Genomic DNA, 27395 nt, shown 5'->3' with positions numbered 1-27395 from the left:
GAGAGGCTACATGTGACAGCTGAGCGTGGCTGACAATTTGGACTTGGCTGCTCTCTCAGGCTACTCACAAATGTCCCCAAACACTTGTTCTAACCTACATAGACAACCCCCCGCCCCACCATGGAGACACACCTGTACAAATATAACACAACATACACAGATGCTTCTTCCAGACCCTTAGGCTCCAGCCTTCATGGCTCTGTCTTCTTGCCCTAGCTATGCCCAGACCCCTTCCCATGTTGCCTAGCCACAGCCTTTCTCTTTAATATACTAAGTGCTCAGCCTCAACTATCCCAACAGCTTCCTAACCAACCCGTGTCCTTGTCTCCAGTCCGTCTCCTTCCTAACCCACCATATACAAGTTCTTCAGATTAATGTATACAAAATCTTGCTTTCCTTACATTCCCTGGTTCAAGAGCCAAAAGTCAGCCCACCCCAATTTGCTCTCAATGTCAGATTTCATGGGCCATGGACTCTCGTCCATCAGCTTCACTCTCCTGACCAAACCCCATTTCCCGTGTTTCCACCGACTGGTCTTCTCATCCTTCTTTTCCTTCCCCCCTTCCCCCTCTGCCTGGAACGAACTCCCCACCTTCCCCCACCATTGTGAAACCCTTTTTAAAAACATGAGCCCAGGCTTGATTCCAGTTCTGCTGGGGAGACTCGTGATCTCTTCCAGCTGAGTCTCCTCATTCTCAGCCCTGGAGGACACACAGTCCGGCTGGATGGTAAGTTCCTAGCTGCACGCATTCTTGTGTTCTCTTCAGGGAAACTCCACGGTCCACAGGGCAAAGGCTTGGGGTTGTGTCTTTTTCTTTCTTTCTTTCTTCTTTTTCTTTTTAAGTAGACTCCAAGCCCAGCACCCCTGTTTTTCTTTCAGATGTCCCATGGCGTTTGTATAATGCTGGGTCATGGATTTACAGCCACACACACTGACAATTCACAAGAAACACAAATACTCACATGCACACAGAGATCCACACATATATGTCAATTACATTAGACATAGCAGTGGATGGTACAGATCAAATCCTGCTGGGCAACATTTGTGTATGGCACGTGCACAGAGATCCCCATATTTTCCTGCTCTAGGAGTTCCTAATACCCTGAGCAATCCTCTGTAAAGGGAATTGGAAAGCTCTATTCTTAAGCCTAAAATCTCCCCTATGGTGGGTTATATAATGGGGCTAGAGTCTAGTTGCTGTGAAGAAGAAATGGCCTAGGCTCTCCCATCAGAATGCTCCCCTGCTGGGAATCCCAAGCCTGGTGTTTACATCTGGGCAGCATCTTTCCCCCTACTCTCCTTCCTTTTTAGGTGCATAAAGTAACGGTAGGTGGAGGCGGCTAAATGGCAGTAGTTAATGTCGGTATTTTCAGATCCTGTTTGCATCCCCCCCCAAACCATGTACTTTAAAGAAACCAAATACACAACCATGTGGTGACAACATTAACATTTATTTGAAAAGGGCATCATGAAGACTCATTGGGAAATCATGACTAATAGTCCTAGAGAATAATCTCGCTAAAGAGTCCTTCTTCGTACAATCCCCCCTTACCCCCACCCTCTTTCCCCTTCCTTGAAATAAAACTAATTTGACTCAATGAGTTTAAAATACAGAAAACTGCCACAGGCACTAATTCTGTGCTCCCACATAAATACGTCAGCTGTTACGTACATAATATTGTCAACTATCAACTACGTTGCACACATGTGTATGCACGTGGGCACACACACTCTCAGCCAGGTCAGGAGGGTCTAAGTGGACACAGACACGTTGTGATGTACGTGTAATGCTGTAGTATTGTGGATTTCCAGCTCTGTACTCCACAGGCCAGAACCGACGGTCATGGAGGAAGAACTCAGAAGGGGAAGGGGATGGCCGAGGCCCCAAGGTCCCCTGAAGGAGAAAAGACCAGGTCAACCTGGCCGTGCTAAAGGAGAGCCCAGAAAACTGCCCTCTGTCCCCAATGGGCCACTGAGCCCCATCCACAGTCCGTGTCTCCTCCCCACCCCCTCAGCTGGCCAGGCCCACCAGGACCATCCTGCCACAATCTTCAGACGTAGGGTCACTTTAACCAGAAGATTTCTAGGGGATGGAGCAGCAGCACAGGACCCTAAACCTCCTCAGACACCATAAGATACCATGTTTCAGCAGGATCTGCCTGCCAGGGTCTGTGGGTTAGGAAAAGCAGGCATGATCTGCTCTCGTGAGCTGTCCTCCCTGTCTACCTCTATTTTTTATTTTTAAATATCTTATTTGACAGAGACAGAGAGACAGAGAGAGGGAATACAAACAGGGGGAGTGGGAGAGGGAGAAGCAGGGTTTCCAATGAGTGGGGAGCCCAATGCGGGGCTCGATCCCAGAACCCTGGGGTCATGACCTGAGCCAAAAGCAGATGCTTAACGACTGAGACACCCAGGCGCCCCTTTCCTATCTTCCTTTAAACTTAATACTCGGCCTTACACACACAGGCCTTCTCCTTCCCCAGAGATCCCCACAGGCCAGTTGCCATTTTATGGTCACAGAAAAGGATTGGAAGAAACAGCCTCACTTCCCGGTGACCCTCCGTGTGACCAGGTCAGAAGGCCTGAGGACCCTGTAACAGCAACTGGAAGCTATCATGCCCCAGGGGCCCCCAGAGAAGCCCTAAGTTCTGGCTTTGAGCTGTTTCAAGGTACCCCAAGCTGCTGTGATTCTTAGGCCAACTGAAACATGTTCTCTGGGACCCAGGCCACCCAGGGCAAAGGGCAGCGTGTGTGTATGGTCCTCGTACTTCTCCATCCAGCACTGTGGGTGGTCCCCGCCCACTTTTCACTGCCCATCCGTCTATTTGTGGGAGAGGCTGGACAGAGGACAGCATCTGAGGGAGCACCTTTCTAATTCTTCTCACTTCCTTGGGTTCCTCCTTTGGTGAGGAGGCATTTAGGAGTCAAAGAACCACTTATCTCTGCTTTTCAGAGAGAGGAAAATGGGAACGGGCACAAGGGCACCAGGGACCCTACTGAAAGGAAAACAAGGAGCCTCCAGGATCCTATGGGGACTGTCTGTTGAGCTGCTTCTTACCCACTTACATGATTCAACCAAATTAACAGGACCTCTAAAGTCTCAAATACATTCATGCCTTAAGTGATGCGAACAGAGTGGTAACCAGCCCTGCGCCTTGGCCTTAAAGCAAGAGTCCTCTGTGGCTCCCAGAAGCCGCTGCTTTGGATGGACTTTCTGGCTCAAGCCAGACAGAGAGAGGCAGGACGCAGTGTCAGTCACATGACACAAGGCAGGCGGACGCCAGAGGGCTTAGAAGGCAGTAAGCAGTGACTTTAAGCCCAAGGCCTGGGTGCCCATCACAGTCTGCTTCGCCCCTCTCCCTGGGCTCACAGGAGGGGAGTGTGGGTGTGAAGGACACTCCACAGTTTACGGAGTAATCGTTCGAGATAAATCACATTATGGTTTCTGACTCTGAGGCGTATCTGGCTAGGATCCAGGTCCTACTTCCTGTGCTGGCAATCCAGTATTCTACCGAATGTAAGTTTCTAAATTGAAACTGAGAAGAGGGCCCTCAAGAAATGGCTAGTTCCCCCAAAAGAAGCGCATCTTTGCTAAGCTCTGGTGAGGTAAGGAAAGAGCTGCTGTGGACAGAGACAGGGGTGAGTGTAGGAAGAAGAATGGTAACCGTGCATCTGCTTCCTCACTCCATTCCCAGGGCGGAAGAGGGAGGGGCATCCGGGTGGGCCTACAGATCTCTGGTTCTGGTGCTGGGTCTAGAAAGAGGCTCCAGCACCACCACATCCCAGGCCCAGGCCCAGGACCCCAAGGGTATGTCCCAGGGTGCAGCTGCCATGAATTAACCCCAAAAGTCAAGTGGACACAAGAAAGAAATAGGGTTTCTCATCAAAGCCAAGCAGGGGATACAGATGGAAAGATCTGGTAAGGAAAGACCCGTTTGTGGCTCCAGATTGAGAGTTTCTTTAAAGTTTCTTCCAAAGGTCATTTGCCTTCATATTTTTATTTTAATTTTTTTTTCTTAATAAAGAGACAGTAAGGTAAAGAAAAGTCAAAGTTCATGCTTTATAAATTTGGGCTGAGCATTAGTTAAGAGCCAGAGCCAAAAGCCACAGGTGGGGGAGGGGTGGGGAGCAGAAGCCGAGATCCTTGGGCCTCGTAATCATGCAGGTCATCCAGAAGCCACAGGCCCTTAGCACGGAGGCACCGACCTGAGTGGAAACTACAGGATGAGTGTCAGATAGCCCCCCTATTCAAAATAGTTATTGCACACGTAATGGGAAAATGCACATGTTAAGGTTTTCCCAGTTCTGGGAAAATACATCTATTTACCCTCATACCCAGGCTTTCACTGTGTGTCTGTGCAGGGCTGTGGGCACGGCTGTGACCAGAGGGTGTCCCATGAAGCCCCCTCCTCTTAGCAGAAACATCCTGCTTCTGGCCCTTCACCACACGGCCTAAAATTGTACCCTAAAAAGGGATTCCTTTGGGTCAAGAAATCTCATTCTCCCTCTTTTTAAAAAAGCAAATTCTCCAGGGAGGAATCATTTGACGATTCACACCTTCCTGCGAGTTCCATCAGCTCAGAAAAGTGATGGGAAGTTTTCCTGGGAGACAAGAGAGGCGCTATTTGGGACCATAGGGTGCTGCCATGGGAGGAGACCCAGGAGGCTCTGGAGGGACAAAGGTTCCCGGAGGGGGGATGGGTGAGGGCAGCAGAGAGAACACAGTGAAAGGCCTTCTAGCTCTGCCTCTGCACATAGATAGGCAGGGCGCTCAGCAAAGATGGAAAGCCAGAACCCAAAGGGGTCCTCATTGCTTCTCCCCAAGCCTCAAGTTTGCCAGTTGGCGTTGATGTCCTGACTTTGCCCAAAGAGTGAAGAGATCATTCCAATATTGGGTGCCAGATCCTTCTTTCCTTGAATGAAACATCCAAAAGGTTGACTCTGACATCCTTGAGATGCGAAATGCTATCTTCATAAGCCCCTCCCCTGCCCCCTCCCAAGTCAGGCCGGGAGCCTCTTCCACAGGAAGTGAAGTGGGCAGGCCCGGAGGCTCTCACAATTCCTCTTCCTTTTGAGACACATAGAACCAGATTTTCTTGAACCATTACCTCATTCTGCCCTCCCTCAACTCAGAGGCTGTAGAAACATGCTAGGATCCTCAGGAAGAAAGGCATCAGAGAGAAAACTCAACTTAGAGAAACATCCAGAAGGAAGAGAACTATGGGAGGACCCAGCAAGCTCCCTCTCAATGAGGGAGGTAAGAGGATGCAACAGGGGATGTGGCCTTGCCCACTTCTGCCTGCTGCTCCTCCACAGGGGGCAGGCCTAGCCCGGGGAGAGCCAGCCCCCTCTATGGCCCAAGCTACCCACCCTGGATTTTTATCCTTTCTTGCCGTGCATGGTGTCTTGACTGCAGTTCCTGTTGGAAGGGCTTGACATGAATTAATAATAGAAAGAATCACAAGGACACAACCAGCAGGGCAAGCAGGAGAGTGGAAAGGAGGAGAGGCTGGAGGCCTCCAGGCAGAGGGAGAATGCTCTGGAAGACAGCAGCTGCCTCCCAGCCTTGCACACCACTGCTTTCCCAGAGCAGCTGGGAGCTCGCCCTGCATCCTCCTGACTATTGTCCATGTCTCTGTCTAGTTCCCTCCTGGGGCATTGGCAGCTGTGCCCCCCAGACCCACCCCCATGAAAGCCCTTCCCGACCTACAGCAAGCAAGAGATTCTCAGGACCCCTGTCTCCCTCTGGAGAGTACACCCCAGCCCTCCCATGGTTCTCAGTTCTTGGCGGACACAAAGGAGGAGACAAAGGGCAGGTGAGATGCTTATTGGCTCCAGAGGCTGATCTCCTTCAGGGAAGACGAGGAGGAAGTGGGAGGGCTGAGAGGGGGCCCAAAGCTCCCCCTTGCTTAGCTGGGGAGGTGCTGCCAACCAAGCTGCTTTTTCTCTGACATCTCAGTTCCATTTCCAGGCCATAGGGGTGGGTTGTGAGGGCTAGCCCCTCCCTCAGACCCCACCCTGCCGAGGAGCTCCGTCTTCTGGATTCAGTATACGCACAGATCGGGAAACTTCATCTCGTAGACCGGGATGGAGTGGTTCTGAGGCTGGCCATAGGCTGCAGTGATGGTGCCTGATGGGCTTGGGGGGGGGCTGGGCAGAAGCACACGGGGGAGAAAAGCGTGAGAAGGGGGCTCTCGGGTCCCACCCCATGCAACCAAAAGGAGTAGCTGATTTGGGTTTTTCTTTGAACAGGGACCAGAGACTGTCATTCCATGGGTTCCTAGGTTGCAAGTTCTAGAATCTTCTAGATTTCACTTGAAGTGTAGCTTTACTGCAGGCTCTACAGTAACACTGTTGCTTTAGAAAACACCAGCCTGAGACCTTAGGACCCCTGGCTCTTTTCTGGGCTTCACTGAGCTATCTTTTTCTCCCTCTAGTCTTGCTTTCCTTATCTGGGAGAGCTGGTGGCTGCGTGAAGCCCTGGAGGCAGGGATGCCTGGAGACAGGTGAGAGAGGAGGACTGGGTGGGGGGCGGGGTCCCTGCCCAGGGCTGCCACTTACCGGATGGTGATTTCGAAGATCTGATTGAGTTTGCTCTGCAGTAGTGATGCCTAGACATGAGCAGAGGGAAGTCAGCCGGGGGCTTCCCCGCTCTCAGGAGCCCCGCTGTCCAGAGAACCCGTGGAGATGGGGGCCAGTTGCAGTCTTAGGAGGGGAATGGGTGTGAGTTTATTTCTGGCACTTATCTCTGGATCCTGGCTATGGGTTCAGATCAGGTAGGGCCACCTAGGAAGGCCGGCTGGGGACGGCACAGAGGCTGGGACCCCCAGGAGGGCCTTAGCAGACAGCTCGTAAAGGGCCTTTAGTTCCTCCACGTGGGTCGTAGGGCCCTGCTGGGCATATATAGTCAGGAGGCTCACAGCTGGTTTGAGATGTCCCTCAACTTCCAAGAGGCAGTTGTGCTAAACTGGTGGGTTAGGGAGAGGCTCTCTCTGGTCCCTTCTGGCTCTAACAAAGCCCATGTACACAGAGAATGAGACTATGTCTGATTCAGGAACGGGCCCCTCAGCTCTGAGCTCATGAAATGAGCAGGGTGCACCTCTAGAGATGGAACAGGTGAGGATAACATAGGCCCAGAAAAATCTATAGGTATTTACTCATCTTATTATATTGTTATTATACATTATGATATATAGAAATATAGATAATACCTCTTACATAATAGAAAAGAAAATAACACATATTTCTACCGAGAGGAAAAAAAATCACAATAAAATAGAAGTTATTTGCAATTTGGGATGTTTATAATTATGTTGCATTGTTCCTAAGATGGCCATTGTGACTAACAAATCCTAATCAATTTCAAGAAATGCATAGACACGAGTCCTTCTCTTTACTTATTTGCCACCTTCTCTTTCAAGTCTCTTTTCCAGGGCCAGGCTGTTCCGTACCCCCTACTGGGTAGTCCCTGGCTGGAAGTGGGACCCTATTGCAAACAATGGCCATCTCTCCTTTGGTGGGGCTCATTCCCCATTCACCCGTAATGAGATGCGCATGACTGCACAGCCCTCGCAGAGGTGTCATGACAATGACATGAGCTAATAAATGGAAGATGTTCTGGCGTGTGCCTAAGTGCGAGCTGCAGACTTGTTGTTGTAAATATTACAGTCTGTCCGGCTGATGCAGGAGCTCCCGAGGTCAGGACCTCCTCTTCAGAGAGAAATTACGAAATCTAAAGGAGTGTATGGCTAATCACCCAGCCTCTGGGTTCTTGGGGAAACGATGCAACGCCAGGGCATTGGTGGGATCTAAGCCCTAATTTCTGGGTGTCGAAAGTGCCAAGACCTCCTAGAAACTCAGCCCTGCTTGGGTCCCCAAGGAATCGACCCTGTTACTGCTCACTCACCCTGGCCCCGCAGTGTGCCGCGATCTCCTCAAAGGGTGCCTTCTGGAACTTCTCTACCACCTGTCGCCGCCGTTCACGTTCCTGCTCCTCGACTGCTACGCTGTCCACTGTGGCACAGAGAGCTGGGTCAGCCCCGAGGTCCTGGGGGCAGGGGCTGGAGAAGACGGCCAAGACCCCTCCAGGGGAGCGCCGTCCGTGACTGCGTTTGGGGCCCTGCCCTCCGCTGATGAGCAGCGCACAGAGGGTGGGGTGCCATTACATGGGCCCACGATGGATAGATCTTGGGGTTATTGGGCCTGAGGCTCTGCCCCTTTCCTCATGAAAGAACCTGAGAACCCGTGAAGGGGACCCTTCAGCTGGGCTTTTAAAGCTGTTAAAGATTTTATTTTATTATTTATTTATTATTATTTTTTAAAATATTTTTATTTATTTATTTGACAGACAGAGATCATCAATAGGCAGAGAGTCAGGCGGGGGGGGGGGGAAGCAGGCTCCCCGCTGAGCAGAGAGCCTGATGTGGGGCTCGATCCCAGGACCCTTGGATCATGACCCGAGCTGAAGGTAGAGACTTTAACCCACTGAGCCACCCAGGTGGCCCTGTTAAAGATTTTAAAACTGCATCACCACTAAGACTCTCAAAGAAGTGTCAGGAACGGGAAGTACTCTGGCACTGATTGGAAAGGGACACCAACAGTGGCAAAGCCAGATGGATCCCAAGAGCCAAGACAAGAGCTCGGCCCCTAGGACCCAGCAGTCCGAGGCTGTCCAATTTAAGACTTCTACACATTCCTTTTAGTTTCCAAAATGAGTCAGCAAAAATAAAGAAGGGGGTGGTGGTTCGATATGTCCATGCTTGAAGAAGGCTGAGCAGACTGCGCCTTCAGAAGGAATACTACCGGGGACAACCCAAATGAAAACGGTCTGGCATCTGAAAATATAATTTATCATCAGTTATCAGAAAAATTCTCTTATTCAGAATACTTCATTGCCCACTCATCCAGACAAGGGAGGTACTACTGCATTTTACAATCTGTTGCCAGTAACCATGAATCTGATTTGTTCTTCCTATCTTTCACTGGTCAACTTGTTCTTTTGTATTATAATCCACCAAAAAAAATGGTCTTAGTATTTACACAAAATTGCTTTTTGCCTAACTGGCTGTAACCCTCAGTTCATTGCTTTTAAGGGCATCTCGCTGTTGTCGAAGAAGGGTTGCCAGACCGAGGAGATGCGGGTCGGCACTGCTGATCCTGATCAGGCAAGGGGAGCTTTTCACGGCAGCTGCCGTAGCGGTCATGAGTTTCAGGGATGCTGCCCGCCTCCCTTCACCTCTGTGCTGAATGCCGCAGCGGGCTGCACACACCCCTGCCTCCCCCAGGACCCGGCCCCAGCCTCCCCGCCAACTCACCGATGGCCTTCTTTAGGGTCTCATAGGTGATCTCCTCGGCAGGCACTCGCTGAGGGAGGAGGGACAGAAGTGATCAGAAAGGTGGCGTGTGGGTGGGGGAGGTGGCTCTGGCTTCCTCAGTTAGTGGGCAGCCCCTCTGGCTCCTCTGAAGAATGTCCCCAGGGGTGGAAGCTGCCCCAGGACACCCACATTCTCACCAGGGCTTCTGAAGCTCCCCAGCAGGCGGGCACAGAGCCGTCCCCTGAAGGACAGCAGCGGGATGGCAGGGTCGGGGTGGGGTAGGGGAGGCCTAGTCCTCATCAGCGTGCCAAGAATCACCTGGAAGAGCTTGCGGACTCCCCACCTCCCAACCCCTGCTTGTCCCATCAAGCCCTATGGGAAGAAAACCCTGTGAAATTCAAAAAAATCTTCAGAGAATGTAACAGAAAATATTGGCAGCAAGAGGAAGCAGCTGGCAAATACCTCAAATGGAAATTTTAAGAACTGAACAACATTTTTGAAGACTCAGGATATCAAATGACCCACTGAGGTGATCTGAGTATTGAGTAAAGGTCAGACACGCTGAGGTCGGCTCAGGGACCTGGGTCACAGGTTCTCAGCCCTCGCAGGGCCTAGGAAAGGAGGTAGAAAATAGCAAACCCAAAGAAGGACTGCCCCATAGCCGCACAGGCTCGGGTAGAGGCTGGAAGCCATGAAGACTTTGAACTAAGTCCTAGGTAGTCCCCAGGAGACTCTGGGCTCCCTGAGACCGGATCCATGATTCACTCCTATCCCATCACTTAAACACAGTATTAAGTGAAAGAAGAAGACACAGGAGAAAATTATTTCACTGATATAAAGTTCAAGAAAGGACTGAAGTCAGGCTAGTGGCTCCCTTTGGGCAATGACAATTTCCTCTCCCCTGATTTGGGTGTGACTGCACGGACACATTTCTTTAGTGAAAATTCACTGAGTTGTCCTTTTCTGATTTGACTACCATTCAGCAAATGCTAGTGTGAGGAGGAAGGCCAGAGATGTAGGTATGGGTGACAGTCGTTCACGGAATACTAAGTGAGTACTGAGTATGGGCGGGACTCTCGGCTGGTCCCGTGGTAGAGAGGGCACAGCCTGTTATCAGGGGAAGGACACGCAGAGGGAGCTGTGCTGAGCCCTCAGTCACAGGGAGCCAGCGCGGGCTTCTGGTAGGGTATGGCGGGCTGAGAGTGAAAAGAAGCGTGGCGTGGCTGCAGGGCACGGGCTGGAGGCCCCCACACTCTTCCTGTAGCTACCAGGCTCCCCCTGAGCTAGGGGGACTCCCTGGAAGAAAAGGAACCCATTCTGGTGACCCAGGGGACACTAGAGAGTAGGAGGCTCTGTTTCTCCTTCTCCTTCTGCTTCATTTTACTCATCGGTTCCCGATGAGTAACTCTTAACTCCTGGGAAGGAGAATCACAACTCTGGGGGGAACAGCAGCCAACCCCCGCTGCAGTCCTGACATGGTTCCCTGTCCTGCAGAGCCGGAAGGCCTGGGAGGACGCCGGCTTCAACTCCATTCCAGTCTTCCAATTAGCCCAAGTCAGGGCTTCCTTCCTTGTAGGGGAAGGTTCCAGACAAGTGCCCCAGTGACAGAAGAGCAGGGAAGGTGGCTAAGGGCACAGTTAGAGGGAGGCTCGGTCCCGACCCCAACGACTTCTCCTTGCTCCGGTGCGTCTGGGGAAAGGCTCAGGGTAGAGGCTGTCCTCCACGGCTGCCCCAGCACCAACAGGTAGAAACTGTCCCAGTCCCCCCTCCTGCTCCTGGGCATCCTCCTCACTTCCTGCTGAGGCTTCCCCACCTGTCAATTTCCTTAATGGCGGGAGACCCAGTTAAACCCAAGTGCGCTGCGTCTCATGGCCTCGTCTCCCTCATGACCCCTTCCGCTCCTGCTCTGCCCCGCCCTTATTTCTTTTTCATTTGTAGGAGTGAGTTGAGTCTTTCCACTGTGATTCCCTCTTGCTTACTCGTGGGCACATCTGCTTTATTTTCGGAGGTAGAAGAAGTAATGACAGCGGAGATATCCCCGGTTCATTTGGACATAAATTAGATATTCAGAGCCCCCAAGAGAAGATGGAAGAGAGATCTTTAAGCCGCAACTTTGTCTTTAAAAAAGCACCTCTATTGATCTTTCTGGAAGAAACACCGTGAAAGCTCTTCTCGCCCTCATCTCTCCTGTCAGGCCTTCCAGTTTCCAACATGGCGCACACCGGCCTCCATTGGGAATGGGAAATGATCACGAGCAAGCTTTTCAAGAGGGATTTGTACAACGTTGTCATGGAGCGGTGTGTGTGTGTGTGTGTGTGTGTGTGTGTAGTGCATATAATTTTTCCAGATGGAAATATCTATGACATACATGACTAGAGATAGTAAGAAAATGGGGTATTTGAGAAATTGGCTTTCCATGCAACTTCATGCAACTTTAAATGTGTTGTGCAGTTAGGGGAGCCCGGAGCCTGGAGTGCCTGACTGGCGAGCAGCCAGAGCCGGTCCCCTCCCCTGGGGATGCGGGACGGCATAGCAAGAACAGGCCACTCACCTCTTCTTTCTCTGGGCTGTTCCTGGATTCCACCTCCACCTGCAGGGAAATGGTTTCTCCAATGCTCTTCCTCTTGGATAAGCGATCCTCATCTGGGAAAGGGAAGCCCAGAAGCTAGAGTTGCTGTGCTCAGAGCGAGCCAGGCTCACAGCTCTGGTACCATCTCGCCCCCATCCCCCACCTTTGCCTGACCCACAGTCCTTCCGGAAGGCTCAGGACGCACGGAGGCTACAGCTGGTTTTCCGAAGGCTGCCAGCCTCCCCTGCCAGCCTTAGGGTGGTGAGTTTTGCTGTTTAAGGCTACGATTTTGAAATCCTCAATGAGCACAAAGCAGCCGCTCACGACCAGAAAGCATACAGCAAGGTGCACCAGAAACTGTCACTCGTGGAGCATTTCCTGAAGTGCCCGTGGTGTTATTATTCTGTGTGCGTCTCCCACCAGCCCCCTAAGGCAGGGGTCGTTAATCCCTATTTGCTAGTCAAGGAAAATGAAACTTTTCATTTGCCAGATGCCGGGAAACCCACCGAAGGATTTTCAGGGAGTAAAGGGCAGGGAAGGTGCACAGCCCATGTGTGCTCTTTGGGGCTCCGTGGGGCCTCTCCCGTCCACGGCCGGCCTGTCTCATGGGCCACCTTCCCCCAAGGATCCGGCCCTGAGGAGAAGAGGTGGGGAAATCGAGAGGCTCTCACTGCAGATTTCCCCTGCATTTGTCCACTCCCATGTGACACGCCAGGGGCCGGGGGAGGCCCTGAAGGGCACCCAAGCCCCTCAGGCTCAGGCCCTGTTCTGCTGAGGAACAGCCAGAGGCAGTCTCTGAAGTGCTCGCGCAGAGGGCCTACCTGTCAGCTGAGGGACGTAGGGCAGGCAGAGCCTGTCGGAGTTGTAGCCGCTGCCCCCCAGGACCTCGCTGATCTTGCTCTGGCGGAAGAGGAACTCAATCACTACTCCGTCTAGATTTTGGGACAACCTGGAAGACACAGAAGGAAAAGAGGCAACTAGCGGGATCTCCTAATGATTTTATTATAAAAGGAACATTCATCCTACAAAATGAGAGAAGCAGAAGGAAAAGAAAATCAGCCATAGTCCCACTTTCCAGAGACGACATCTTTGCATTTTGTGCAGAATCCTTCCGGGGGCTCAGGTCTATGTGCATGCGCCCATACACACACACACACACACACACACACACACACACACACATCACCCCCTGAATTCCTGTTCTGTCATCGTTTTTATCTACCGATTGCACCGTGCATGGTTCGCGTGAACTTTTCTCCCAAACCGCTGTGGTGGAAAGGCCATCATTTATAAAGCTACCCCCTCTGGTTAGACATTTTGCTTTTTCACAGTATTTTCCTTGAGTTCCTCTGAGGCTGGCATGACACAGACTGCAGTCCTCGGACGCCACCTGGATGGATCCAGTGTCTTGCAAGAACGACTTCTCCAGGAGGCACAGCCCATGGGATTGGCCAAAGCCCCGGAAGCTTACGTTAAACTCTCTAGAGCACAACACACTGACACGGCTCAAGGGTGGATTACGGCCCCGCGATGAAGGTCACACTGGACCCAGGACGTCTGGGCCACAGGCAGGGTCCACTTTGGGCCTTTGAGCCCATGGAGGCCTCAGCCCCGACTTCAGACTGCCCACCTTCTCACTCACCACGTCCCAGGTGTTCCCCTCACCTGGGCTTCTCCACAAACACGGCCTCAGGGAGCATGTAGGGAGCCTCCTTCTTCCGGGTCTCTATCACCTGCAGTTGGGAGGAACCGCATGAGAGCTGGGGTCCGCAGAGGGGAGGAGCTCTGGGCAGGCAAAGGCTAGCTCTCACCCCTCTCCTGGTGGTTCCTTCCTCCCACAGACTCCTTGCCCGAGCACCCTGCAGCTGGGCTTCGAAGGGACAAACTCAGATCAACAGTGACCCTCACAGCAGCCTGAGAAGCCCAGGCGGACAGCTCAGGCCATCCCCAGTGATGGGTATGCATCAAGCATCCTTTAAGGGCAAGGCAGTTAGCCCTGGGGAGATGGCAGTTGCTTGCTCCTATGCCCTATTCCTATTTTCTATGTAAACGTGGAAGAGGGGGCAGTGGTCACACCCTCCCCCCAACCCAGGTGCAGAGCAGAAACATCCTGATGGACAGTCACAGACGCAGTTCCAGTGAAAGTTGGTAAGATGGTGAGAGGCGGGAGGGTAGTTGGCGTGCAAGTATGGACAGGAGAGAGCCAGCCATGTCTGGGCCATGTCTGGGCATGGCCTTCTCTGCGCCCCCTATTGGCCCATGCTGGGGGGGCAAGGTGACACAGTGCCCCTGAGCCAGCTGGGACTCGAGGTTTCTTATTTTAGTTCGTTTTGCTTGTGTATTTTTTTTTTTAAGATTTTTATTTATTTATTTGACAGATCACAAGTAGGCAGAGAGGCAGGCAGAGAGAGAGAGGAAGTGAAGCAGACTCACCACTGAGCAGAGAGCCCGACGCGGGGCTCGATCCCAGGACCCTGGGATCATGACCTGAGCTGAAGGCAGAGGCTTTAACCCACTGAGCCACCCAGGTGCCCCTTTGCTTGTGTATTTTAAAGTTAATCCTAGACATTCTATCATTCCACCTATAAATACTTCAGTATGTTTTTAAAATGTCTTTTGGGGACATTTGATTATAGACTAGGTATTAGATAACACTGAGGCATTACAGATAACTTAGTTAGGCACGTTAATAACATGGCGATTAGGTAGAATGGGGTCCATATTTTTTACACACAACACTGATATCTACAGGGGTAAAATGACATGCAAGCTGAGATTTGCTGTAAAATAAGAAAAAGCGAAAAAGAGATAAAATTAATGTGGGAAAACCCTCCTGTTTCATCCACATGATAGATACATGGATGTTCACTGTTCTCACACTGCTTTGGTGATGTTTGAAAACTTCCATAATAAATTTTATTTATTTATTTTTTTAAATAACATGCGTCCCAGACCACACGAGAGTGGTGTGTAGCTGGGCCTCTGGGAGCGGGGGTGGCATGGGTGGGGGCAGGGAGTAGAGGCAGGTGGTTTGCAGGTGAGGAAGGGGTCCAGGTTCCTGCCTGTGGCAGACCCCACCACACTATGTGGTGTCATACAGGAGGAAATGCTGCCTCTGGTAACTTCCCCCGGTCCCTAGTTGTTCTGTCAACCCTTCCTCAATGCCTACATGTGGCTCCCGCAATGGAGGATGAGTGGTTCTGGGTGTTTTGGAATCACTCAAGGTTTATGAGAACTTGGTTCACCCCAAGCTGAGGACCTCCTGAGCTCTGAGGGTCGCAAGGACACCAACCTCATGGATGTGTTGGCAGAAGGCAGGAACTGTGGTGAGCTGGCTGATGAGGTTCAGGTAGGCGGCACCCAGCGCGTAGAGGGCACAGCGGTTGTACACAGGCAAGTTCTCTTCATTGACCTGGGCCACGTCCTGTGGCAACACAGAGGCGCCTTGGAGTTTTTCAACAGACAAATTAACATTGGTGCCCCAACCTCTGCCCAACCCCTCCCAGCCTTCTTTAGTAAGGGACGGCCCATCTCTTTAGACCAAGCCTTTTTCAGCATTTGTCCCCTACCTTCCTAGGAGACAGAAGTCCTCCTTGGTAAAGTGGAAGGGAATCACCCCGAGAACAACACATGATCTAGTTGCTCGTAAGTACTTGAGTGGAGGGGTGATGACCTCATTCTCCACTTTGTAGTTCCAGCTTTGGTGACCTTGACCATCCAAACCCTCATCATTAATCCTACCTCTAGGATGCTGTGTCCTTGAATATAGGCCTTGAATGACTCTTGGGGGACTGGACTGGTTTGCTAAACTGGGTCCCCATATTAAGCTGAGAGAGTTGCGACAGGTAGTCGGGATTGGGACACAGAGGAAGCTCAAGTTCTAGAGTGAAGACAGTCATAGCAGCTGGGCTGGCTTTGCAGGATTTAGCCCTGGTGGCCCAAGATTCTCCCCCACTGAATTCCCAGGTTTGCCCTCATTCCTGCTCCTAGGTAGGATCTAAAGCTGCCTAGCTTCAGGACCCTGGACACTGCCCGGTCTTTTGAGGTCTGAAGGACCCACCCCAATTCCCAGCATCCTTGAGAGTACACCAGAAGGTGTACTTCCAGAAGGACTCTGGAAGGCTGCAGCCCTATCTAGTGAACACTGGCTCTCTAAGAGTCGCGAGGGAGGCCAGCTGGATCTCCAGAACCCCACGCATGGGGCAAGAACTGGGAATATGTATTTTTCATAAGTGCTTGGGGTAATTCTGAGACAAAGCCAGGCTTGGACACCAGACGACCCACAGATAAAGTTTGTTTTGGAATCACTCAAGGTTTATGAGAACTTGGTACCCCTTGAAGTCTCATTCAGACCTTGTGAGACTTGAAATACCAGGGACCAAAGGGTGTTTTTGAAAGATCCTGTTCCCTGGGTTTCCTCTGGCCTGAGGATGGGCGCCAGCCACGGATGAGGCATTCTTGGGTGGTTCCCCAAACAGAACCATGGCTTGTGGCCCCTGGAGGAATGGGGAGCCAAGGGTGCCGTATTCCTGGGCTCTGAGACAGCTGTGCTCTCATGAGTGCTCGCCCAGCCGGTGCCCCGCGCTGATCCCACCCCGCCACATGCTGCCCATGCCAGGTCCCACCTGAACAGCCCCCACCTGAACAGCCAGCACCAGGCGGATGAGGTCGACCACCACCTCCTCATTGGCCAGCTCAATGCTGATGAGTGCCAGCAAGCCGTAGAGCGCCTCATAGTGCTTCTGTATGTTCGACTCCTCCTTGCAGCTCAGGTAGATATGTCTGTAGAGCTGCTGGGAGTGCTGGGCATGGGAAAAGGGTGGGGGCAAGGCCGAAGTGGGTGGGTGGATGTGGGAGGGGGAGGGAGAATGGGAGGAGACCGGTCTGCAGGTGGTGCGAGGCTGTGTGCACCCCACCTCCACCCTTAGGGAAAGGGTGCCTTCTCTCTCTCTCTCTCAAGTACTTGGTTGGATTCAGCTGGTCATCCTGACTAAGTGTGCTCAAAGAGGGAGCAAGCAGGCCTGGAGATGGGGTCAGCGCTGACTTGGGGGCTGGGAGGCGGGGGCCCATAAAGCCTGGCCCACCTGGGGTTTGCTGGGGCTTAAGTCACAGGGGCTAACCTTCTTCATGAAGACGGTGTCCTGTCGGGAGCACTTGTCCACTTTCAGCTTCAGGACAGAGATGTCACTGAGGGTACTGGGAAGGGACACAAGGGGCCACCTTAGCCCTGTGCCAGGCCAGTCAGAGCTCAGGCAGCGTCACTGGGCTTTACCCCAATGTTGTCAGTTGGGTCCCCCAGCCTCCCACCCCCCTGCATTGGTTCTTAGCTCAGTCTCCACTTTCCTCAAGTTCTCAACCCCTCTGTCCTGCCCACTTTTTCTGGTCCCTTTTTCTAAAACACCAATTCAGGGGCACTTGGGTGGCTCAGCTGGTTAAGCGACTGCCTTCGGCTCAGGTCACGATCCCAGAGTCCCAGGATCGAGTCCTACATTAGGCTCCCAGCAACATGGGGAGTCTGCTTCTCCCTCTGACCTTCTCCTCTCTCATGCTCTCTCTCACTCTCTCTCTTTAATAAATAAATAAAATCTTTAAAATACCAATTCCGATTATTCTCTTCCTCCCTTCCCCTCCTCCCCAGTCTTTACTGATAAACCTGCACCCTCTACCTTCCTCCCCACCCACTAACTCCCTTTAGTACCTGCTCTTCCTCTCCCCCGTCTCCACTCCATCCCCTGGCTCCCTGGGAGAAGTGCCCTTCCACCTCTCCCACTCCCACAGGACCCCAGGGTCCATGTCCATGATCAGCTCCTGCTGGTTCCCAATGAATAAGGGAACTGTCCTCTCACCTGGGTGTGAGAGCTACGGGAAGTCTTCTCCCCCACCATACACCTACTGGAAGGGAGACCCCAAGTTCACCTGATGGTAGAGAACTTGTGGCGGTTGCCATGACGATCGATGAAACTGATGAGAATCTCTAGAACAAAGAGGCGGATCTCTGCGTCCTCCATGAGGGCGGTGGACAGAAGGCGGTCCAGGAAGTTGCTGGGCAGGGCTGACATCATGTTGTTGCACTGGAAACCTGTGGAAACCTGTGAGCAAGCCCAGCATGGCCGAGCTTAGTTAGGGACACTGGCACCCTCAGTGCAGCGAGGAGATGGACAGCAGCTGGTGGATCTGGGGTCTAATGAACCTGACCCCTCCTGACAGCTCACAGTCCAGCTCCCTTGTCCTCCATCCTGGGCCCTGGATGCCTGAGGCAACTTTTTTGAACATGCCAACAATCACCTAGACCTATTTTAGGTTGTTGAAAGCAAGCAAGGGGTAAGCACTAGAGGGGAGCAGGGGCCAGGGAGCCTCTGGACCTAATGGTCCAGCTGTCAGGGCACAGCTGATGAACACTCCCCACGAACGAGACACTGCATAAGGGCACGGATGGTCACACAGACACGGAGAGACAGTGGGAGAGCTTACAGCGGGGCTGAGGACCCACAACCCTCCCCCCTACAACAACCATTTCAAGCCAACTCTTCAAGGTGCGCATCCTGGGGGGTCTTCAGATTAAAGCCAGTGGCTGTCAGTAGACACATCACGCGTAATGTTGTTAAAGCGTACAAAAGCAGTAAAACAATCCCAAAGTTTACAGCAGCAGCATCCACCATAGCCCAACTGAAAGGAGCCCAGATGTCCTCTGACAGATGAATGGATAAAGAAGATGTGATGTGGGGCGCCTGGGTGGCTCAGTGGGTTAAAGCCTCTGCCTTTGGCTCAGGCCATGATACCAGGGTCCTGGGATTGAGCCCTGCATTGGGCTCTCTGCTCGGCAGGAAGCCTGCTTTCCCCTCTCTCTCTCTGCCTGCCTCTCTGCCTACTTGTGATCTCTGTCTGTCAAATAAATAAATAAAATCTAAAAAAAAAAATTTAAAAGGAGATGTGATGTACATACACAATGGAATACTATGCAGCCATCAAAAAATCCTGCCATTTACAACAATGTGGATGGAACTAGAGGGTATTATGCTAAGCGAAATGAGTCAATCGGAGAAAGACAATTATCATATGATCTCACTCCACTGTGGAATTTAAGAAACAAAACAGAGGATCATAGGGGAAGGGAGGGAAAAATAAAACAAGAAGAGATGAGAGAGGGGAAACAAACCATAAGAGACTCTTAATCTTAGGAAACAAACAGGGTTGCTGGAGGGGCAGGGGTGGAGATGGGGTAACTGGGGGAAGGACATTAAGGAGGGCATGTGATGTAATGAGCACTGGGTATTCTAAGACTGATGAATCACTGACCTCTACCTCTGTAACTAATAATATATTATATGTTAATTAATTGAATTTAATTAAAAACAAAAAAATTTTAAAAACCCACAAAAAACAAAAGCAGCAAAACAATATTGATGGTTAAATCCAAATTGCAAAACAATGCCTTTGATGATTCAGCAGACCCTAGAGGATCTAGCAAGGCCTGGTGGCAACAATAGTAAACATCAGCTAAAGGGGGGTGTGAGTGCCCCCCAAACTGTCACCTTGATAAGGAGCTGGGTACAGTGAGGGCAAGCTCAGCAGAAATGGCAGGAGCACACAGACCAAGGAGGTCACCAGATGTGGGCAGTGCCAGCATGAAAAGCCTTTATAAAAACACAGTAGCATGAACAGCGTGGGCTCGGGAGCGGGTGGGGCGTACAGATCAGCAGGGCTGGAACAGAGACTGGGGCTGAGGGCTGAGATGGGGAGTCAGGGAGGGGAAGGCGCCTGAGGATCTCCCACCTCAGTCTGACAGGTGAAATCTGGAGGCATGTCAATTGTACATGGACACCTACTATTTAAAAAGGAGCAACGTGTGGGGAGCATCATTTCTAGAAAATTCTCCTTGTGGTTGTATGTCTGATTGATGAGGACAGATGGAGAAAAGGACAACCATGAGGAGAATCTAGCTGTGAGATTTCCAGAGCTTAGGCGGAGCTGTGTGTTAAGAATCCCTGGGGAGCCCGTTACAAACAGATTCCAGGACCCCACTCAGACCCATGACTCCAAATCTCACTGAGTCCATATATGTTCTAACAAGTTGGTCATGAGATGGCTTTTGAAGATACTCAATCTGGACTCCAGTGATAGTTGCAAAAATGTAAAGAGGAATCTAAAATCCTGATGAAGGGAAAGACAGACTGAGGTGGGCACAAGTGCTGAGGGGGAAACAGGTGGAAGGGACCTAGGGAGGTAGTTGAAAGGGGAAAAAAAGGGCAGGAACCAAAGATAGCATCCCAATTCAGAGATAATGTTTGAGTGACAAGGCTATTAGTAGCTGATAAGGAACCTTTGTGAAAATTAGGAGCAGTGCCCTGCCTGCTCCGGATGATCCAGCTCTGTGGATGCCCAGACTGTTAATGAGTGTAACACAGGCTAGATTTCAGCCCCCTAGTCACCCTTCAAGCTGGGACTATTTGTGCAGTGTGCAACCTGCACAACTGTATGTGATAGCCTTCTCTTGGTCCCTTGGGAGGAGCTGCCTTCTGTAGAGTCAGAGCAGGACTGGGGACAGGAGAGGCTCACCTGAAGGAGGGATTTCAGCAGCATAATCTGGGTCAGCCGGTTCCTGTTCTCTCTGTAGACCAGAGACACAAATACTCACCAGGATGGTGATGTGGGCAGAGACCCCACATTTGCTTGCCCAGGTTCCCCTTGTGATTAGATTCTCCATTAAGCTTGTTTCCCGGGACAGTTGACTTCCAGAGCCAGGAAGTAGACCAGAGAATTAACGGCTTGTCCCAAAGGTGGGAGGTAGTTATTGGTGGGGCAGCCTGAGGAATTGTTGTGGGATCCAAGGGCCCCACTAAAGACTGCTGAGGGATTTGAGAGTAGAAGAAAAGTGAGGGCAGGATCAGGAAAATTAAAGCGAAGTAAGGGAGAAAACACGGGAAGGGAAGCTGGGGTGGAATTTTGGCCAATAGGGGAGAAAGGGCAGCGAGGCTGGGAGGCTTACCCTGTCTTCCCTGTCTCCACGGGATGATGCAGGGAAGGCAGTGGGACCTTGCTCATGATGAAGAGGATCACCTCGGAGCGCTGATACGTGGGCAACGTGCTGGCAAAGGAGCCTGCAGTAAGGAGATGGGGTTGGCTCAGGTGGGGCTGCCCCCTCCCAGGGTCTCCGCTCCGCCTCTCAACTGGACAAACTACCGCCCAGAGTGCAGGCTGCGTCCCTAGGGAGAGAACTAAGACGCGGAGGGAGAAACCTTCGCTCGTCATTCCGCAGGCTGTGGTCAGCGTCTCTGGGAAGGAGAGGGGAGAGCGCCCTGGTGCTAAGCCAGGACGGCTCTGCAGTGACCAGCTCTGCAAGCTCGGAGGTGGCCGTCCGGTTCTCCCCGTCCGCATCCATGTGCGCATCCACGGCCTTCTCCCTTTCCTCCCTCCCGCCTCTCCTCTTCCTCGCTTCTCCCCACCAATCGCTCCCGCGTGGCGGCATCCGACCGGCCTGATGGGGGCTGGGGGCGGGAAGAGTTCGCGGCTCTCCGCCTCTGATCCGAAGTCCCGCCTGAGCAACCCACGGACGTCGTTCTGCGCTCTCCCTCACGCCCGACCCCGGCCGGTCCGAGAGCTGTGCGCGCCGCCGACGGACTCCATCTCCTCCGACGTCCGCGGGTAACGCAACCTGAGCCGACGACTTTCCTGCAGCGTCCGAGCGCGGTCGGGGTGGAGGCCGCCCCCTGCCTCTCCCAACCGGGACGGACGCTGCGGCGCCCGGCCCCGCCCCACCACCGGCCCCGCCCACCATGGCCCCGCCCCGGGTCCCACCTACGGTCTTGATGACAGCCTCTTGGAACATGCGCTCTTCGTGCTCTTTGATGATCTTGGTGCCCAGGCTGATGGCCCCGTCGTAGCTCCCGGTGAGGGCGTAGTCGATGCTGAGCCGCAGCTGCCTCAGCAGAGTGTTGAACATCTCCAGCACCGTGGGCCCTAAGCGCAGCGGGGGCGGGGTGCAGGGAGGGGGAGACCCGAAATCCAGGGCTGGCACCCCCGCTCGTTCTCGCCGGTCTTGCAATAATCCAGGCGGGCCCTTCCTCTGCCCCCTCCCCGCGCTCCCTTGCCCTTTTCTGGAGGGGGAGGCAGCCTCCCGCCGAGGGCAGGGCTTTGCCCTTGGAGGCTTCCGGGGCTCCCACGCTGTCCCTCGGGGCCCCCTTACCGACGGAGCCGGTGGCCGCGATGACGGCAGCTTCCGACAGGACCTCCACGATGCCCGCCCGCACCGTGGCCGCGCTGCGGCTGTTGGCATCCAGGTGGCTCAGGAGCTGCTGGATAACCAGGTGGGAGTGCTGCGGCTGGGGGGAGGAAGACGTGCTGGCCCCAAACCGCAACCCCCACGCGGCCTCTGCGCCAGGGCAGCTCTCGACTGGGACGCAACGGCCGGCGTGGACGAAGGTGAGGTCCTGAGGCCAGTGGGCACTGGAGGTGGTGTCCATGTCTCCTCAGTCCCTTCCCCCTGGTCCCATTCCAGGGACAACCTTGATTTCGAGTTGCCCTGGGCCCTTCCACTTCAAGCGGGTCAAAAGTCAATTTTTGGGTCTTTCTTTTCATTGTTCCTGGGTCCGTCCCAGGTCATACTGGTAAGGACCACCACAGGCCATAGGGTTTAGTCCCGTGCTGCTCAAAGTGTAGCCTGATTACACTGGGACAGTAGAAACCTTGAGAATAAGGGCTTAGTAAGCAACACCATTAGGCTGTGGGGTGAGTGGGGTCTAGGGGCTTGTATTTTACATGAGCTTTTCATTTACTTTTTAAAAGAATTCTTTTTAATTGTATTTTATAAAGTATTTATCTGTGCTGTATCAGAAATAAAACTAAAACCTGCCCTTCCTCCCAGCCAGATGAACAGCACGTTGAGACACCTGGGGGCTGGGGAGAAGTCACAGAGGACAGCTGGCTTTCTGCTTTAGCACACCGGCCTGCTCCCTGAGGTGCCCTTGGCCGGTCCACAAGCTGGAGGGGGAAGCCGCCGTACCTGAATTGAGTACATGATGATTTTAAAGCAACGGATGGCAAAGACCTTGGGTTCCCAGAGAGAATGGTTATCCAGGTGGCTGTGAGGGAGAAAACACGGGAGGAATGGCTATGAAAGGTAAAGCAATGGTAGGGAGGACAGACAAGCTTGGGGGGAGAGGAGGCTCCTGAGAGACCCAGCCCCTGGCAGAGCTCCCAGGTGAGGAAGGCCTTACAGGTGGCAGGAGGGAGGAGGATGAGGACCCTGGGGCTGTCCCCTCACAGGAACCGGAGGGAAGCCAAGAACAGAGTTCTGCAGCTGTGGACTCAGGAGTGAAGCCAGGCACCTTCCTCTGGTTTTGGGGCCTCCTACCAGCACCTCTCCCCAACACTGCTCTTGGCCACTGTGTGGTAGCTTCTGCTGTCACACAGGCACAGACAAGGGACCATCTTGGGCAAAGGACCACCACCATAACACCTCTTTCCCCTATCCCCGAGTCAGCAAGATGCCAGGACCTGAAAGTTCTCTGAGGGCTGGGGGGGGGGGGGGGCGGCGGCACTCACATGAGAACAGGCTTGATGGCGTTTTTGATGTTGCCAAAGGCAGCGCGGCCCAGCAATTCCCGAAGGCATCTCTCGGCCAGCTCTGCTGGGTTCTCTTTCTCCTTCTCTGGTGCTTGGAGGGGCGAGGGAGAGCGGCTGTGGAAACAAGCAGCATGTGGGTAAGTGATGGCGAGCAAAGCTCGAATCAGTCTTTGTGCAGCCTGCATTTCTTTTTTCTTTTTTTAAAGATGATTTTACTTATTTATTAGAGAGAGAGAGAGAGAGAGAGGGCACAAGCAGGGAGAGTGGAAGAGGGAGAAGCAGACTTCCTGCTGAGTAGGGAGCCCAATGCGAGCCTCCATCTCGACCCTGAGATCATGATCTGAGCCAAAGGCAGAGGCTTAACCGACTGCACCGCCCAGGCGCCCCAGCAGCCTGCGTTTCCACACTGCGTCATTGCACGTGGTGCACTGGGACAGGCAGGAATTTGATGCGGGCTGCAGAGATAATGTGGGAGATATCCTGACTGTCAGAGATGAAACAGAGTAAAGGACGCCAGGATGGAGGAAGATCATGGGAGAAGGGGTCAAATTCTCTTTCCGGAAATCCTTGGGCACAGGTGTCCCCGCAGGAAGGACAGATAGCCTGCACATCACAGGTCTGGGAGGCACAGACCACAGTGTCTCCATTCCCCAAAGCCTGGGAAGGAAAAAGACTGAGTGTGAGAGAGGGAGGCCGAGTAATAGAGAAAGCAAAAGAAAGTGGAGGAGAGAGGGAGAGGAAAAAGAAAGGCAAGGCGGTTGGCGCAAATGGAACTCAGTGGTACCTCAGTCACAGGGGCTGGATCTGGACAGAAGAAGGAGCCTCATGTCTCTCTCTGGGGGTTGAGACCCCTAGAGTCCACAGGCCAAGCTCGGGGGTGAGGTGCAGTTCCAGGAACGGCCCCCAGAGGGCCACACTTCCTCCCCCCCACAGCCTGTCCCCAGCTTCACCGGCTCCAGGGAGTCAGAGGGAGGGAGGAAGGAACCTGCTGTTCTCACACCTCACCATGCACAGCCCAAGTGGACAGCAACACGAGCCTTTCCCTGCATCCCATTTTACAGATGGGAAGAGCGAGGGGCGAGGGACACACTGAATCCCCTGTCTGAGGGCTCCCAGATTCAAACCCAGCATCTGCAACTAGTGTCCAGGGGCTGCTGGTTGGTCAAGCTAGTTTTAAGGGCCTGCAGTGCCCATTAGGAAGTGAGGGAGGAAGGGAAAGTCCTCAGCCACTGGAGCCATGAAAGGTGCTTTAAAACCTCCTTGGCCTGCTGCTTTCAGAGAGACAGAGGTAACCCGACTCTTGGTTCTTTGTGTTCTTACCAGCTCACACTTACCCTCAGGGAACCCAGCACGGTTACTGCCCTTCCTTCACGAATGCAGACCTTAGGGGGTGCAGCAAGCTGGCAGAAGGCCAGAGCCAAGGCTCCTAGGGAGCCGGCCTTGGACGCATTGCATAACAAGCCACAAAAACCAAGATCCCTGGCCTTTTAATTAGGCTTTACCAGCCAGCCCAAGCCCTGTGGTTCCCAAGCAGATGGCAGAGGCAGCCCAGGAGGGCCGTGCATGGCTGCTGCCCGAGCTCCTGCCTCGCCTGCTTACCTCTCTGCCTCCTCTATGTGCTGCAGATTGAAAAGCAGCGACGGGACAATTTTATCCATGTGCTGTGGGTCCCAGATATTGGCTTGCAATTCATCGTTCACTGTCTTCCTCACCACCCCTTGAAGACCTTTGATGCCTGACATTCTGATTCTGGAAGAAAAAGGGCAACACGGAGTCATGAAATCCTCCAGCCTGGAGAGCCTGGCTTCTGTGGCAAGGGGAGGAGCACGGTGTGGGGACCGGGGATGCATTTGTCCATCCAAAGGCAGAAGGGAGCCCACCTTCTACCCTCCGTGTGACTCAGCCTCCTGGCTGGCCAGCTTCCTGTGCAAGTGGACATGAGCTGCTTTGATCCTGCCCTACCCCCACACCCAGTCAAGACCCTGAGCCAGAGGCTATGCAGACTTAAGAGCGAAGTAACTAGAATATTGTCTCCCTCACTATTCTTACTCCTGGTTCTGGGTTACAAGGTACTTCCTAGGGGTGCCTGGATGGCTCAGTGGGTTAAGCCTCTGCCTTCTGCTCAGGTCATGATCTCAGGGTCCTGGGATCGAGCCCCGCATTGGGCTCTCCGCTCAGTGGGGAGCCTGCTTCCCCTTCTCTCTCTGCCTGCCTCTCTGCCTACTTATGATCTTTGTCAGATAAATAAGTAAAGTCTTTTAAAAAAAACAAAAAACAAGGTACTTCCTAATGCACAGAAGAAATACGTCCCAAACACACTGGGCTCCTATGTCCCACCCAAGAGAGCCTGGCCGGCAAGAAACCAGGCCTGGCTGGTTTCCTCCCCAGGGCTTCCTTATGTGTGAATGTGAATTAGTTTAGTCTCCCCAGAATGCCTCCCACATATGTACACATTTCATTCCACGGCACCTGGAGCTGACCGACCCTTTCGAAATAAAGCCCCAAAGACCAGGCCCTCAGAGAGACCTGCTCCTCTTATGGCTCCCTGTCATGGGCCCATCGGAGGCTTAACCAAGAACAAGGGGCCTGGGGAGTATCTGAACCCAAGGGACACCCCCCCCACCTCGCACAACACACACTCTTATTTATAAGACCCAAGTGTTGTTCTTGGAAAGGGGCTCTGGGCTCTGCTGAGGCTGTGAATGAACAACAGGGGGCTCTTGGGGAAAAGGGGCACAGGGAGGCTGACAGAAAGAAAAAGGATGACTTATGCCAGAAACACCTGTCACCCTGGCAAGCCCTCCTTTCAGGGTTGGCACGTGCTGTCTGTGGGCATTAATGGCCCTGCTCAGGTGCCAGGAGCAAATCTCAGCCACCGTCCTCCCCACGGGCCGCACATCCTAATGCTGTCACAACACAGGGCTGACAGACGTCTGCTTCTGTGCCTTCTTCCCCCACCATGTCGTGTGTGTGTGTGTGTGTGTGTGTGTGTGTGTGTGTGTGTGGTGGCACAGGGATGTCCCCTCTGCTCCCCCTTCTGAAAGCTCAGTATTGCCTGAATGACCAGCCCCTGTTACAGCCACACCAGGCTCCAGTACTGTGCCTTCCCCAGCACCTGCCCCCAGACATGCCCCAACTGTTCCAGAACCTTCTGTCTCTTTAGAGCCCATCTGCAGTGAGGGGGCTACGGCAGGGCCAGTGCTGGGGAGATGACAAGGGGCTCCTTCCTCCAGGGGCCCCCACTACCTGTCGGAGGCACTGGGGTAGCGCCCTTCCAGAGTCCATGACTATTTTAAGAGACGGGGGCCTGAGGAGGAGGGGGTCCTTCCAACCACTCACAGGGTGACCTGCCCTGGAGATGTTCCACAGGCTCACAGCTTTGGGAACTGGCTCTCTGCGGGATGGTGGGGTTCACTTTCCGTTCCTTCAACCCAGACTGTCAGCAGGGCTCCCTGGCCCTGCTGTTGCACAAAACACGGCACTCAGGGCCCCTCCGAGGTACTGGGGTGATGAAGGAGAAAGCCAGTGGCTGAGTTCTGGAACAAAGCACTGGAGAATTGGGCTGCTGTGGGCATACCACCGTCAACGTCAGCCACCAAGCCTCCTCGATCTGGCTCCCCCTGGCCTCTCCCTTCTCTTCCCTTCTCCTTCCTTCTTTGTCCCCTTTGAACATATTCTCCATTTCATAGGGCCTCCCTGAGTTGATAACATAAACACACCCCATTTGGGCAGAGGCCCCCTTCCAATCGTTTTGCACCTTATCGTTCTACGACAAGACTTAGCGCAAACCCCAATTCCCTGTTTCCTTGCTCATGCACTGCTCCATTGGTCTGACGCTCTGTCCCCCTTATCTTCTGTGGGCATATAGTCACGTAAATGCCTTTGTGATTTTATTTGAGAAGTTTTCATTCTATGTGGATAAGTGTGTTTCTGTGAGTTGAAG

At 53.0% G+C, this 27395-nt stretch overlaps 1 protein-coding gene across 3 annotated transcripts in view; it reads right to left on the bottom strand.

Moving 5' to 3' along the window:
- Window positions 1–3245: 3245 nt before the first annotated feature.
- Window positions 3246–27395, bottom strand: part of EFR3B (EFR3 homolog B) — an 87377-nt gene continuing 63227 nt past the window's right edge. The window contains exons 6-23 of one of the 3 annotated variants that reach the window (XM_032866971.1): window positions 25052–25201; window positions 23432–23566; window positions 22890–22968; window positions 22074–22209; window positions 21686–21847; window positions 20877–20988; window positions 20447–20498; window positions 17807–17979; window positions 17011–17086; window positions 16531–16692; window positions 15183–15314; window positions 13556–13623; window positions 12712–12839; window positions 11873–11964; window positions 9322–9370; window positions 7914–8020; window positions 6569–6618; window positions 3246–6157 (exon numbers count right to left, since the gene is read on the bottom strand). In XM_032866971.1, the coding sequence (XP_032722862.1) occupies window positions 6052–6157; window positions 6569–6618; window positions 7914–8020; window positions 9322–9370; window positions 11873–11964; window positions 12712–12839; window positions 13556–13623; window positions 15183–15314; window positions 16531–16692; window positions 17011–17086; window positions 17807–17979; window positions 20447–20498; window positions 20877–20988; window positions 21686–21847; window positions 22074–22209; window positions 22890–22968; window positions 23432–23566; window positions 25052–25201 (1969 nt within the window). In that variant the 3' untranslated portion in view covers window positions 3246–6051. The remainder of the gene's footprint in view (window positions 6158–6568; window positions 6619–7913; window positions 8021–9321; window positions 9371–11872; window positions 11965–12711; window positions 12840–13555; window positions 13624–15182; window positions 15315–16530; window positions 16693–17010; window positions 17087–17806; window positions 17980–20446; window positions 20499–20876; window positions 20989–21685; window positions 21848–22073; window positions 22210–22889; window positions 22969–23431; window positions 23567–25051; window positions 25202–27395) is intronic. The other 2 variants (XM_032866972.1, XM_032866973.1) reach the window with 2 other exon arrangements.

Source organism: Lontra canadensis, unplaced genomic scaffold (assembly GCF_010015895.1).
Source record: "Lontra canadensis isolate GAN:19392208 unplaced genomic scaffold, GSC_riverotter_1.0 scaffold32, whole genome shotgun sequence".
In the NCBI taxonomy this organism is placed as follows: Eukaryota; Metazoa; Chordata; class Mammalia; order Carnivora; family Mustelidae; genus Lontra; species Lontra canadensis.
Note: the sequence above shows the minus strand (reverse complement) of the source record. Positions and strands in the feature narration are given on the sequence as shown.